Source organism: Paramisgurnus dabryanus, chromosome 1 (assembly GCF_030506205.2).
Source record: "Paramisgurnus dabryanus chromosome 1, PD_genome_1.1, whole genome shotgun sequence".
In the NCBI taxonomy this organism is placed as follows: Eukaryota; Metazoa; Chordata; class Actinopteri; order Cypriniformes; family Cobitidae; genus Paramisgurnus; species Paramisgurnus dabryanus.
Window position 1 is genome coordinate 3,041,291 of NC_133337.1, and position 14,561 is coordinate 3,055,851.

The 14,561-nt window shown below is 38.9% G+C and overlaps 2 protein-coding genes across 2 annotated transcripts; one reads left to right on the forward strand and one right to left on the reverse strand.

The window, feature by feature from the left end:
* Positions 1–23: 23 nt before the first annotated feature.
* LOC135747226 (uncharacterized) lies at positions 24–4,845 on the reverse strand. The gene is made up of 8 exons (XM_073815913.1): positions 4,373–4,845; positions 4,244–4,290; positions 3,980–4,045; positions 3,830–3,895; positions 3,680–3,745; positions 3,466–3,583; positions 2,551–2,634; positions 24–175 (listed from the first exon to the last, which is right to left on the reverse strand). The coding sequence occupies exons 1-8, from the start codon at positions 4,449–4,451 to the stop codon at positions 24–26; spliced, it is 678 nt and encodes a 225-aa protein (XP_073672014.1). The 5' UTR covers positions 4,452–4,845.
* A 1,105-nt stretch (positions 4,846–5,950) lies between these two features.
* Positions 5,951–8,005, forward strand: LOC135747227 (BEN domain-containing protein 6-like). The gene is made up of 6 exons (XM_073815914.1): positions 5,951–6,124; positions 6,590–6,740; positions 6,839–6,978; positions 7,173–7,389; positions 7,630–7,715; positions 7,982–8,005. Exons 2-6 carry the CDS (start codon positions 6,668–6,670, stop codon positions 8,003–8,005), a joined length of 540 nt encoding a protein of 179 aa, XP_073672015.1. The 5' UTR covers positions 5,951–6,124; positions 6,590–6,667.
* Positions 8,006–14,561: the final 6,556 nt, after the last annotated feature.

The window sequence follows — 14,561 nt, forward strand, 5'->3', positions numbered from 1 at the left end:
AAGGCTGTAGGCGGAGATTACCCTTACAAAAAAATCCTGCAGGATTCCTGTAGGATTTTGGTCCTATGTGCAGGAATCCTGTAGGACAGAACAAAAATCCTGCAGGACAGGGCACATTCCTGCAGGAGTCCTGTAGGTCTGTTCACATACTTGTCCTGTAGGACTGTGTAATGTCCTGCAGGAATGAAGAATTCCTGCAGGTTTTATCATATACCTACAGGAATCCTGTAGGTATGTCTGCAGACATGTCTGTAGGACTGTTAAATGCCCTGCAGGAATTATGAAGGACTGTAGTTATGTGCAGGATTCCTGTGTGATAGAATAAAAATCCTACAGGACAGGGTTATTCCTGCAGGACTGTGTATCCTACAGGAATGTAGGATTCCTGCAGGATTTATTACCTATACTGTAGAAGTCCTGTAGGTCTGTTCACACACTTGTCCTAGGATTGTGCAATGTCATCCAGGAATGAAGAATTCCTGCAGGTTGTTCATTATTTACCTACAGGAATCATTTAGGACTATGCAACACTACAGAAATGATCCCTGCCGGATTTAAAATAAAGATTTTATGTAAGGTGTTGCTATAGGTTACATTTCAGATGGACTCAAAAGAGTTTATCAAGTGATAGACTTCATTACTTATAATTTAAAAGTCATGTAAGACAAACCTGCAGGACAAATGTACATGTTATATTGCTATAACTTTGCATGGGATATGAAAAAAATATATACATAGATGTAAACAGTCCACAAAGTAATTTTATTTAGCAGTGTGATTTAACATAAAAAAACGTATTAAAATCAGAGCTTTTAATTAAACTGGCCAAATACATTTTCCAAATAAAACAAAAGGTAATAGACAAACAAATAAAAACAAAATGAATAAGACTTATAATTCAGCCAGGTCCAGTCCACAGACTACCTTAGACCTTGAGAAAATCAGACATCCTTATATCATATCATATGTATGTATGTATATATATACATATTTATTGAAATTATAAATATGTGACAAAAATGACTTTAGGGTAGGGTAATTCTGGACTACAAATCAGTCAACTTCCCATTTGTTGGGTTGAATGCAAAGTAAATTATGTGCACATCCCACATTTTTTAAGTAAACACAAGTTGTTCTAATCTCATTGCACTTGATTAATTTGACATCACTTGAGATATAATTTTCCGTAACTATCCCTGACAAAATAGTTCCTGTTTGTCTGTCTTTAACCATGTTAAACCTGGTTGTACTTATTGGATCAATAAAGGCATAGCCTGTGTCAAGACCCACATCAACAAATGATCTGACCAGTGCCATTGTGCCTTGTTCTGTAACAACTGCGTGGTTAACTCTTCTTGACAGTGTTGTGCTTGCTTTTGAATGAACCCTGTTTCCATTAATTAAAGCTCTTAAAAAAAATGCACATTGGTCAACATTAATGTTTTGCTCTCGTAACAGAAACGACTCCCTTGGTGTTGGTGCTCTTAGTATAGGTGAGCCCTGAAATATTGTGTTTGTTTTTTTTAACACAGTTTGTGGCAAGTTTGTACCCACGTAGCATACGCTCAACAAAGTCTGTGCTTGGTTTTTTAACACTGCCATTGTAAACAGTAGAAAAAAGTCTTGGAACACTTTGAAAAAGGGAAAAGCTATTAACTATTTGTTCTGGAACAGCCTGGGTGCCATGAAAGAGCTTTTGCAAGGTACCATTGTGACTTTCAAAAATAAATGCACTTTGGCACCATAGTGGACCCCAGTTTCGTACCGACTGTGCAGCATGCTCCAAAATGTGCACATTAAAACTGACATGACATTTGCCATACAATCTTTCAAAGCGGCTCACAAACGTTTTTAATAGGTGTTCAGCTACATCAATGTCATGAGAGGACATGTCATCTTTTAATAGACAGTAAGTTGCTTGGACAAGAAGTAGTAGGTGCTCCAGATATTCAGATGGTAAGATGCCAATCAGGCATGGAATACTATAAAATAAAAGGAAATTCCTATATTCTGAAGCCTTCCAGAATTTGCGCAACCTAACAGAGCGTGGAGGTCTTGTAATATTAACTGGTGGTTTGATTTTAAAAAGGCGTTTGTCAATGGTCGTAACTAATCTTCCCAAATACCATCTCTCTCCATGGTACATTGAATCAAACCATAGAGTCGTGAATTGCCTACTAACACCGAGTAAAATCCCATGCATGTAATCAAAAGAAAATCCCAAAATCATATTAAAATACATTAAGAACATTAAAGGGGATGGCCCTTTGACCCCCTTAACACATGTGCCAGTTTCAACTGCTCTTTTAACATCATCAAAATGCTGACTGTGGGTACGTGGTCTTGCATCTCTTTGTTGTGAAGCATACACCCTAGTAAAACCATTTCCTTTGGCAACTATTTCTCCCTTCTTATAACACCAGTTGCATCCATATTCCCCATTAAATTGCTTCGTGTTTTGGACCGAGCAGCGAGCAACAGAATCACACACACAGACAAGATTGAACACACGCATTTGTGTACTTTGTCCTTTGTGCTGTACTAACAGACCTTCTTGCTCTAACTGAATGCACTCATCAACAAAGGCCTGAAGAAAAGAATTCATTTCAGGCTTAGAAGCACCAAACCACAAACCTGCCAGGAGCACATGCTTATTTCTCATATCAGGAGGAAGTTCATTAATTACAACTTGAATTGGCCAAATGTGAAAAGGCGATGATTTAAAAATAGGGACACCATCAACATTCCATGTGAGTGAAAGGTTAAATTGACCCGGATCATTCAGAAGATCTACCGATTTATACATTGCACCATCAAATATATATTGGACACTGTCTGGACTGCTTTTTACTCTGGTCCATTTGTAATCCAGGGCTGTTTTAAATTCTGAATCTAATATTTTTTCTTCAAGTTGCTTTCTGATTGATAATTTCATGAACATGTCACCAGATTCAATAAGAGAGTTCTTATCCCCAGGTTCAGAACCACATGAAGCACAATTTGCTGGGATTTCATTACCAAAGTAATGATGACATGTGGGGCAGATGTACACAATTTCAAATGAGTTACAATCAAATTCTTTCATGAACATGTATAGACTATTTTGTGCTCCATTGGTTCCTTCTGGACAATGTAAATTAATTAGATCTAATAAATCACCAAGAGCAGATTTTGTTGTGGTATGCCTAAGAGCATAGGATAAAATTGACAACTGAGATTCTTCTTTAGTAATCCTAGCGGTGGGATATATTTTGTCTTTCACAGCTCTTGGGTTCTCATCAGCATTATTGTCCATGTTGCCATGTCCTTCAACATCCATCTGAAAGAAATAAATATTCTTCTTTTGTTCTGTTAAATCTACACCAAACACTTACCACACTATTACACAGTTGAAAAGAAGAGTTACAGTTTGCTTAAGGATCGAGAGACATGATAAAAATATAATAGTTAAAGAAGTGAGCAAACAAAAGATAAATGTAAGTACTGTATATACAGATGTTGCCATTTCAGATGTACTTACTGTGGGGTCCTTAGGGGGTGTCATATGCCAGTTTTGTTCATTCTCATTGTCAGATTCTCCTTGCTATCACAAATGAACAAATAGTTACTCTGTACACAAACTACAAGCATTGATAAATGCAATTTTATTTTAATTTCTTAAAGAAAATGTGTTTTTTACCATGTTATGATGTAGTGTTGTGTTGAGTTCGTCCCACTCCTCTTCTTCACTTTCAGATGTGTCATCCTGGCAAATAGGGCAATGAACAAGTACGGCTAACAGACAGAATACATTACAGTTATAGGAACAGCTGAATTAGTAGCAACCTACTGTGGAATGATGTGGTGCCTTGTTACATTGGGAACTGTTCTCTTCTTCACTTTCAGATGTGTCATCCTGGCAAATAGGGCAATGAACAAGTACGGTTAAATGACAGAAAACATTACAGTAATAGGAACAGCTGAATTAGTAGCAACCTACTGTGGAATGATGTGGTGGCTTGTTACAGTGGGAACTGCTTTCCTCTTCGCAATTAGATGTGGCATCCTGGCAATCAGAAACATGTAGTCAATAGATAGCCCAAGCTAACATATATAGATAGCTTATTTTGGTGCTTAAATTGAAAGATAATTTATGGTGATACTTATAATTATGACATGTGTTAGTGTACAAAGGAAGCACATTACAATAGTATGAGACATAATTTGCATTTAAGCTTTTATCATATGCAAGGTTTGTACTTACTTGATGCATTGGATCTTGTAACCATGTTTTGTAATGTTTCCTAAAACCTTAAAGCAACAGAAAAAAACCTAAGCTCCACATCAAATACTTAAAAGACAATCATATTTCCAATACAATGTTTAGTAGTACCTTTTTGACTATCACTCCATCTTCTTTTGGTAGCTGTTGGAATTATTCTCTTGTGTTGTAGGTACAACTTGTACTCCATTGTCTTTACTCCCTGCAAAATTAACCTCTGATTATTGCTGCATATTAAAAACTAACAATGTTAAGATATAGCCTAGATTTAGGGTCACGTGACTGAAATGTTTCTCATGATCTTGAAAACTTTGCAAAATATGTTTGCTTAAATGTTTGAAAGTAGTTTTGTAGACAAAAATATAATCTAGCAAGTTATATAAAATGTTAAGTGTATATTTTTCAATTTTTTAAAATACTTTTCTACTTTAGACATTATTGTTTACTTTGTACCATGATTACATTTTCTAAATGTGTAAAAATATGAATAAGTAACTTAATCTAAGTGACCCTAAACGTTTTAAAAATAGTATATAATATTGTAAATAAAGAAAATAGACTGTATAATATACATTTTATATTATTATGCAAATTAATAAAATAAATGTTATACTTACAGTGAAACGGGTCTGTTACGTTGTTGCCTGGTTACTTTGTTTATCTTAAATTTCCGTTATTTTGTTGCTTGCGCAAACACTCGAGAAAAGGTCACGCGCTGTGTTTTCCAGACCAAGACGATCGTCGTTACTGCGCCATCTTTCGGTGATTTAGGTGAGTTGAACTTACATTTTCATTAATTAAAATACTTTAATGCAAAAACAAAAACACTGTTGAAGAATGTAGATGAAATTTTTTTAAGACTTTCTATGAATAGCAAAGATATTACCGTGCTTACTAACAAAGGTTACTATAGTAACAGCTTAAAACCACACTGAAGTTGGTTTGTGTTATTTTTGCCAAAAAATAAATCCTCCAATCTCTCTCTCTCTCTCTCTCTCTCTCTCTCTCTCTCTCTCTCTCTCTCACACACACACATCTTTTTTAAGGTGTAATAGACTAAAAGATCTTTTTGAATTGCTTAAAGCTTGTTTTAGAGGGTTTGATGAAGATTTTTCTGATAAGGTGTTTATTGGGGGAGTGAAATACAAGGTTTCAATGAGAAGAAAAATGTGTCTACTAAATTATTTGATTGGAACAGCTAAACTAGCAATCTGGAAAACAAGAAAAAATAAAGGGTTACAGCTTGCAACAACTGAACCTGAGATGATGTTTAGATATTTGGTAGAGGGAAGATTGAAAATTGAGTTTGCTTATTATAAACTTACAAATAATGTGATGTGCTTTTGTGATGTCTGGTGTTTTAATGAGGTTTTATGTACAGTGTATGAGGACATTCTTGTTATCAATCTTTGAAATGTGTATGTTGATATTTTGCATTTGTTATTTATTTTTTCTTCTTTTGGATTTTATTTTGGTTGGTTTTAATATTTCTATTTTTTGAGGTGTAATGTAAATTTGATGTTAATATCATGAAGTAGGCTAATAAAGGGCGTGTTAAACCTCTCTCTCTCTCTCTCTCTCTCTCTCTCTCTCTCTCTCTCTCTCTCTCTCTCTCTCTCTCTCTCTCTCTCTCTCTCTCTTCTCTTTCTCTTTCTCTCTCTCTCTCTCAGAATACATGTTATCTTTATATTGTTTTCTGCCTAGGCAACATGTGGGCATTAATTGAATGGAAAGAACTGGAAGCATCTCTTGACATTGTCAAGCGAAAAGACATTCTTCAAAGCGGTGTAGTTCATGAGGGGGATGTCGTTGATGTTAAATATGAAGATGAAAGCTCTCCAGCAATTGTTCTCAAGCTGAGTGGTAAATGTATTTTTTATTTAGCAAATGCTTTTAATCAAAAGAAGATAGCTATTTAAAAAATATATAGGAAATTTGACAATTAGGGTTAGACAAGTAAACGAGTATATACATATTTAGATTTAAATTCTTTTTATGCTCCTATAAACTGTAGCTATGTAACCTGAATCTAAACTATTCCTTTTAAATAACAAACCTTCTCCTGTACAGAAAATAAGGACAAGCTACTGAAATGTTTACATCAGATAGAGTTAGAGAGGAAGCAGAAAGAGGAGTGCAAGCTGCCTGAAAAGAGAGCTGTTAAAAGGAAGCAAATATTTAGTCCAGAAAATAGTCCAACATCAAGTCCAGAAAAGAGACCTAAAAAAGTACATTTTAACTTCCGGATAATATCCATTTATCCTTATATTTGTTTGACAATTGCATGCTACTGATGTTATCAAACTTTATATTTTGTCTCTTAATTAGGTGGGAAAATCACAAAAAGACACACTGTTGTTTAATAAAATACAGGAAAAAAACTATGAAAATAACACAATAAATGATATGAGAAGGGAGATCAAGGCCCTCAGAACAGAGAATCAGGAGCTAAAGGCCCTGAACTTTAAACTACAAAAAGGTAGGCTATATATACACATGTTAGCATTTTTTTCTTTGCTTTTAAGATATGTATTACAGAGTTTTTTTAAACATTCGATTCTATTTATTCAACATTAGAGATTATTAACAGATTTGATGAGGTGCTACCTAAAAGCAGTGTAAACAAGCACGCTGCACCAACCAGCAACATAACAGTTGCGGCTTGTACTGCCCTTCAACCAACCAATTCAGATCTCAGATCTTCTGAACTGGAACATGTGAGAAATTTATTTTTAAATAACCTTTTCAAAACACTTTGAATTTTGTGATTATGTAAAGCATAAGTTTATACTGAAAAATAAGTACATTATATGTATAAAGTGCAGATTTCAAGAAATGTATGCAATTCTACCTTAAAACATGCTTTACTAATTTTACCTGCTATATTATAATAAATGTGTTTTTTGTACAGGTCGAAATCCACAAAAAATTAAACATCAGGAAAGAGACGTTCCAAGCATGTGGAAGAGGAGGCACATCATGGTCAGCCATGGTTAAAGATTTAGCTGTGGCTGTTTTTGGAAGAGGCACACTGGCAACACACAGCCTATCTGGAAAAATTGGAAATGCCAATAAAGATTCACAAGCCAAGCCTCCATTAGACCCAGCAAAAGTCGAGCTTGTTTTAGGTATAAAAATGTTTTTTTATCTTTTTTGTTTTATATTGTTTTTTATATATTCGTATGTTTGCTCTAACAGCAAACTCTTAATGGATTCTGCCAATATCATTTTCTCATTATATCTCATTATTTTATTACATTTTTGATGGAAGTGGCGTTTAGCGGCTTTTAAATCTAAGCTCTTCAAATGTCTCTGGATATTACGATTTTGTTCTCACACTGAAGTTGTTGCTGTAATGTCTCTTTCAGACACTGTTCAGAAGAAATTTCCAGAAACTCCACGGAAGTTTCTTAGGGCTTCTTTACGAGAAAAAATGAACGATGAACACAAACTCGTAAACAGGTTTCACATTCTGAATAGATCGTTTCCTTTTCAAGCATTATTAATTACACATTTTGTACAACTGTATAAAAGCATAAATGTGTGTGTATATGTATTATAGGTCTATTTATCTTTCACTTTCTTAGGCAACAAAAAAGGGACTGTGTTACAATGCAATACTGAGAGGTGAGGCTCATAAATGATGGCATTCACTTTAACATGTAATTTTATGCTGTGTTACCTATATTGTATCTATAATGTCTCTTTATTTCTTTCTAGAGTGCAGTGTTGTTTTTGCTGTGATGGTTACAAGTTCTGCTCAGAATGTTCATCTTTATATTTTGTTATTTTCCAGACCCTTGTGTGTTAATAAATACTAATCAGTTATATTTTGTTATTTTCCAGACCCTTGTGTGTTAATAAATACTAATCAGTTACATTTTATGAAGTTGTTTCTCAATTCTTTTCTGATGTGCTTAATAAATATGAGGCGCATATCCTTGACTTTAAGAAGTGTTTTGTTCGACTGGATTCTTTTAGGATTGCTGCAGAAGTCCTGTAGGATTTTAACATTAGTGGGTAGGTTTCCTGTAAGTCTTCTACAGGATTCCTGTAGGTTTCCTTTATAATTCCTACATACGTCATGCAGGCTTCCTGTAGGAAACCAGCAGGAGTCCAGTAGGAAACCAGCAGGATTTCTGTAGGAACCTACAGGCTTCCTGTAGGAAACCAGCAAGAATCTTGTAGGAAACCAGCAGGATTTCTGTAGGAACCTACAGGCTTCCTGTAGGAAACCAGCAAGAATCTTGTAGGAAACCAGCAGGATTTCTGTAGGAACCTACAGGCTTCCTGTAGGAAACCAGCAAGAATCTTGTAGGAAACCAGCAGGATTTCTGTAGGAAACCAGGAGAATTTCTGTAGGAACCTGCAGGATTCCTGTAGGAAACCAGCAGGATTTCTGTAGGAAACCAGCAGGATTTCTGTAGGAACCTGCAGGAGTCTTGTAGGAAACCAGCAGGATTTCTGTAGGAACCTGCAGGAGTCTTGTAGGAAACCAGCAGGATTCCTGTAGGAAACACACAGAAGTCCTGTAGCAGAAGTCCTGTAGGAAACCAGTGGGAGTCCTGTAGGATCCCGCAGGAAAATGATCACGAAAATCCTGTGGGATCCTGTAGGAATGTGCAGGTATGTGGTGTGTAGGTCCTGCAGGATTTTTCCTGCAGGATTCCTGCAGGATTTTTTTGTAAGGGTAGTATCTCATGTGACGTGGATAAGTTCGTGTGACGTGGATAATATCAGGAAGAAGACTCACTCCCTATAACGACTCGTTTCAGCGATTCAGAGTCGATTCCCTACTTTAGAAGCCAATAACTTTATTAATCGTGCACTTTTTAGTTCAACTACTTTACACGTTGTTTACATTAATGGACAGCTACAGGATCTGTGTGGCTCGTTAAGCACTGACATAAAACCTTTGTTGAGCTGGCTCAAATGTCTTGGACAATAAAAGAAACAGACTGCACTTTAGTGGGGGAAAAGAAGTCCAACTTTTTTTGAAGTAGCAATATTTATACTCTGTTTAAAGCAATAGCACTGGCATTATTTATGTTTATTAAAGAAATCCATTATATGTAAAAAAAAAAAAAAATAACGAGTTAATGTTGTTAATAAAAGAAATGCTGAATAGCAAAAACCACCTTTGAAGGTTGTCATGTTCTCTTATTATATTTGTTTTTGCTTCATTTGTGCCTCCTCTTATTATGTTGGTCACTTGAATGTTAATCCAATGATCCAATCCATGTTCAGTAAAAACAATTTGATGCAGAAATAAACTATCTAATAGATCAACTGTATAGTATTGTATAAAAGTGTTTAATATCGGTATCGGTATCGGCCAGGAGTTGTCTGTTTAAATCCGTATCGGACCAAAAAACGGTGCATCCCTAAACTTTAGTCTAGGACTGTCCGAGAAACCGCCCCATTATGTTTTAAAAACGCTAATAAAAATGTGTCACATGTGGCAATTACTGAAGCATAAGCATAACTACTTATTTAAACACAATCATGTTTAATATCTGTTATTCTGGATGTTAATCTGAACGAATAGAGCATTTGTGTACATTTTCACAAGCTCTGATAAAATCCGCAGGAGCGTGCGGGAGTGGACACAAACATTGCGGGTGGGAGTGGAACACGCAGGTTGCAGCAAACATTAAGCATGTGCGGCGGGTGCAGGTTTAAGAAAACAGTCCCGAGCAGGGCTCTACCCTGGGCCTGGACCACAAAACAGTCACAAGTAGCAAGGGTGATTAGTTGGATATGTTAACGTAGCCAACAGCTGCATATAAATCACTTTCTCTCTTATTAACTTAGAATATGGATAAAAGTAACCTGCTGGATATAAACTAACTAATGCAAATTGATGGTAATCATGACATTAAACATTTGGGTTGGATTTCTCTGTGTATTTTTGTGTAACAGTTTGAGGTACTACTAATTGTCATGTCTCCTGGGTGATCGGTTGTGTGGGTGTTTGTTTGTGTTACCTCTGTGGTGAAGGATCCTCACGTGCGCACTTGCTCCTCCCTCTCGTTTCTCTGATTTGTTTCCAGCCGGGTCTAGTTTCCTTGTCTATTTATAGCTTTCTGTTTCGTCGTTGTTAGATCACTGTCTCGCCGTCCATCCAAGTTTTCCTGCTCACGCAGTGGTTAACTTCACCTCTCTGCTCTCGCCATATGTTCAGCCTGCCCGTTTGGATTTATGTCTCTGTTTCGGGATTCCAATCCTGTGTTCGGGTTTCTGTAGGTTGTTCCCGATTGTGTTTGTCTTCTACTTCTTGGATTACTGGATGCTTTGCCTTCAAGCGTACGCCAGTTCTTTTCCTGTGTCTGTGAGGAGGATTACACTGGGTGGCTCTGTGTGGTTCACGGATGGCTAGAGACAATATTGACTTTGCTCCTCTCTATCATTCTAGTGTGGCTTATTACCCTGCCTTACACTGCCTTGAGCACCGATCGAGAACCACACACAGCTACACCACCCACCTATGACGGCGATCCCAACACCTGCCGGGCCGTCCTGCAGCAGTGTTCCTTGGTCTTCGCTCTCTAGCCTCGGAGGTTTGTTTCATCTTTGTCACAAGTAGCGTTTGTCGTCACGCTGCTCACCGGGAGAGCGAGAGACTGGGAATGGCCCCGTGCACAACTTCGTTTGAGGCTCTCAAGGAGGAAATGATGAGACTTTTCGACCGTTCTCTCCAAGGTGACATGGCAGCCGCTGAACTTGTTCGATTGCTACAACGAGGATCGTCTGTTACTGACTACGCCATCACCTTTAAAACTTTAGCTGCCACCTGTGGGTGGAATGATGCCTCTCTTCGAGTCTAATTCCTTGAGGGTCTCGATCCCAACATCAAAGATAAAGTCACTGCACGGGATCCTCCCGCGTCATTGGCTGGCGTTGACCTGCGATTGACCTGGCATTGAGAATTGAGACTCGTCATCGTAATCTCTGTCGGTCGTTTCGTCAGGCTATTTCCTCACCTGAAGCCCTTGTTCCTGTGTCTACACCCGAGCCAGAAGAACCCATGCAGCTGGGCAGGCTTCCCCTTACCAGCAGTGAGAGACAGCGCCGCCTGATAACGGATTATGTCTGTATTGCGGTAAAGCGGGGCATCTGGCCGCATCATGCCCAGCAAAAGGGAGCGCCCGCCGGTAAATTCGGGAGTATCGATGGGCGTTTTCTCCTCTAATTCTCCCTCAAGCCGCACTGTTCTACCTGTGATGTTAAAATTTAACCAGTCTGATTTCAGTTCACAGGCATTGTTGGATTCCCGTGCGGAGGCAAGTTTTTTAGATGCTGGTTTGGCTGAATCCTTTGGTATCCCTGCTATCCCTTTAGATTCTCCTTTTCCGCTTGGACATTAAAAGGGCAGCATATGGCAGTGATCTCTCATCGCACACCCCCTGTAAGTCTATACGTTTCTGGCAATCATCGTGAGGTAATCGAATTCTTTTTACTTCATTCATCTCAATCGCCCATTTTTTTAGGGCATGATTGGCTGGTAAAACACAACCCTCACGTTGATTGGCAGAGTGGAATTGTCTTGTCTTGGAGTTCTTCTTGTCATGTGTCCTGTTTCGGTCCTGCTCCCTCATCTTCTGTTTGTTCTACGTTTCAGATTCCAGCTGCCGATCTCTCGGGGGTCCCGACGGAGTATTCTGATCTGTTCCAGGTGTTCAGTAAAGCTCGGGCTACCTCTCTGCCTCCTCACCAGTCGTATAATTGTGAAATCAAACTCCTCTCAGGTACTTTTCCGCCTAAGGGTCGTATTTATTCCCTTTCCAGTCCAGAAAGAGAGGCTATGGACAAATACATTAATGAAGTGCTTAGTGCCGGTCTTATCCGCCGCTCCTCGTCTCCAGCTTGTGCTGGATTTTTCTTTGTGAAAAAGAAAGACGGTTCTCTTCGTCCATGCATTGATTACAGAGGGTTGAATGACGTTACTGTTAAGAATAAATACCCCTTGCCTTTAATGTCCTCAGCCTTCGAGTTATTACAGGGAGCATGTATGTTTACCAAGTTAGATCTGCGCAACGCTTATCACTTGGTTCGTATAAAGGAGGGCGATGAGTGGAAGACAGCATTTAATACCCCTACTGGTCACTGGGAATATTGTGTTTTACCATTCAGCCTTTGTAACGCGACGGCTGTCTTCCAAACCATGGTTAATGAAGTGCTGGGAGACATGATTAAGAAGTTTGTCTGTGTATCTCGATGACATTCTCATCTTTTCTCCCTTCATGCAGATTCAGACCCAGCATGTTCGCCAGGTTTTACAACGGCTCTTAGGCTATATCCACACGAAGCCGGTGCATTCCCTATCCGATCATTTTTTTTCCTTGCTCTAAAAAAATAATCCGTAAACACGAAACCACTGAAACCGACTGAAAGCGGTGTAGTATATATGCCGGACCAGTATGGGGCGCTGTAATTCTGCCACAGATATACACTATACACGGAGAAGAAGACTTTGAGCATGCGCATAGCCAACGTATGTGTTGTCCATTATCGCTTGTTGGTCACCACAATTGCATAGAAGCAATAGATTTTGCTGTAATAAAGCTAGTAGGCTTTAGTAGCTTCTGTAGCACGAACACAATCACGTAATCCGCCGTTATTGTTGTTGCTGTTACGTGTGACGCTTCCGACACGTGATGTGATGACGTTTTCGCTTCACAAAATATACGGATTGGCTGTACAGACGGAACCGCAAGGGTGTCGGTTTCAGATTTATCCACTTTAGGACCCGGTTTCAAAAAATAGCGGATTCAGTCTCCCAAAACGCCGGATCCGTGTGGATGATACGCCAATACGATAACAAATTTATACGTATGCAGTGATACGCGTCTCCGTGTGGACAGCCCCTTAGAGAATCAGCTTTATGTTAAGGAGGAGAAGTGCGAGTTCCACAAGGAGTCGGTTTCGTTTCTGGGTTTTGTTATTGCCGAGGGAGAGATTCGTTCCGATCCCGCCAAGGTCAAAGCGGTCGCCGATTGGCCAGTGCCCGACATTCGTAAAGAGCTTCAGTGATTTCTGGGATTCGGCAATTTTTACCGGCGTTTCATCAGAATTTTTGGTCAGATCGCTAAACCTCTTACCGCTCTCACTTCCTCTAAGACCTGTTTCCATTGGAATAGCGAGGCTCAGGAAGCCTTTGATGCCTTAAAGACCAGTTTCATCTCTGCTCCCGTCCTCTCTATTCCTAATCCGGCTAACCAATTTATTGTGGAAGTGGATGCTTCTGATGTTGGCCAATTTTTTCTCTCACCGGTTGAACCCAGCTGAACGAAATTACGACATAGGTAATCGGGAGCTGTTGGCGGTTAGACTCGCTTTAGGTGAGTGGCGTCACTGATTGGAGGGAACCTCGGAGCCCTTTCTGGTCTGGACGGATCACAAAAATTTAGAGTACATCCGTTCGGCCAGAAGGTTAACATCTAAACAGGCTCGTTGGGCATTTTTCTTTGACCGTTTTAACTTCACCCTCTCGTACCGGCCTGGCTCCAAGAATGTTAAACCCGATGCTCTCTCCCATCTGTTCGATGGTTCTGATGTCGAGCGGACCAAAACCATTCTCCCGGAGGGGAGAGTGGTCGGTGCCCTCGTTTGGGGAATCAAGCAGCGGGTGAGCGAGGCCGGCCGAGAGGGGGAAGTTCCGGAGGGGTGCCCAACGGGTTGTCTGTGGGTTCCTGAGCAGTTACGTTCCGATGTCATCCGGTGGGGTCACGAGTCTAGGTTTGTCGCCAATCCGGGTATTCGGAGAAGACTGTACATATTTTTCCTGTTTTTCTTTTATTGCTGTCTTTTGTTTATACATTTTAAACACGTGAATTCTGTATTTTAATATTATTTTATTATTTTATTGTATTAAATTGTCCATTTCACATTTATTGCTATTTTTTTATTTTGATAATCTTTGATGTTTTACTTGAATTATATCTATGTAAAGCACTTTGAATTACCTCTCTGTGTGAAATTTGCTATGTAAATAAACTTGCCTTGCCTTTCGTATAACTGGACAACGTTATATGATAATGTCTATGATTATGTCTACTTTGTCACTATGTACTAACTACATCATCGTCATTATCATCGAATGTGTGTCCTGTATGAAGAACTCTATTCTCTGAGGTTTAATGATTGACAGGTTTAGAGGAAATACCGTTTAAAGGAAGAGGATTACAGTGCGTAAAGTGCGTGCTGCAGAAAGACTATCGATCCTCTTCTCTAGTGTTGGACTTTATGGCGTCCATTTGCATGTTCATAATTTAGAGGAAAGGCACAAGATACAAATATC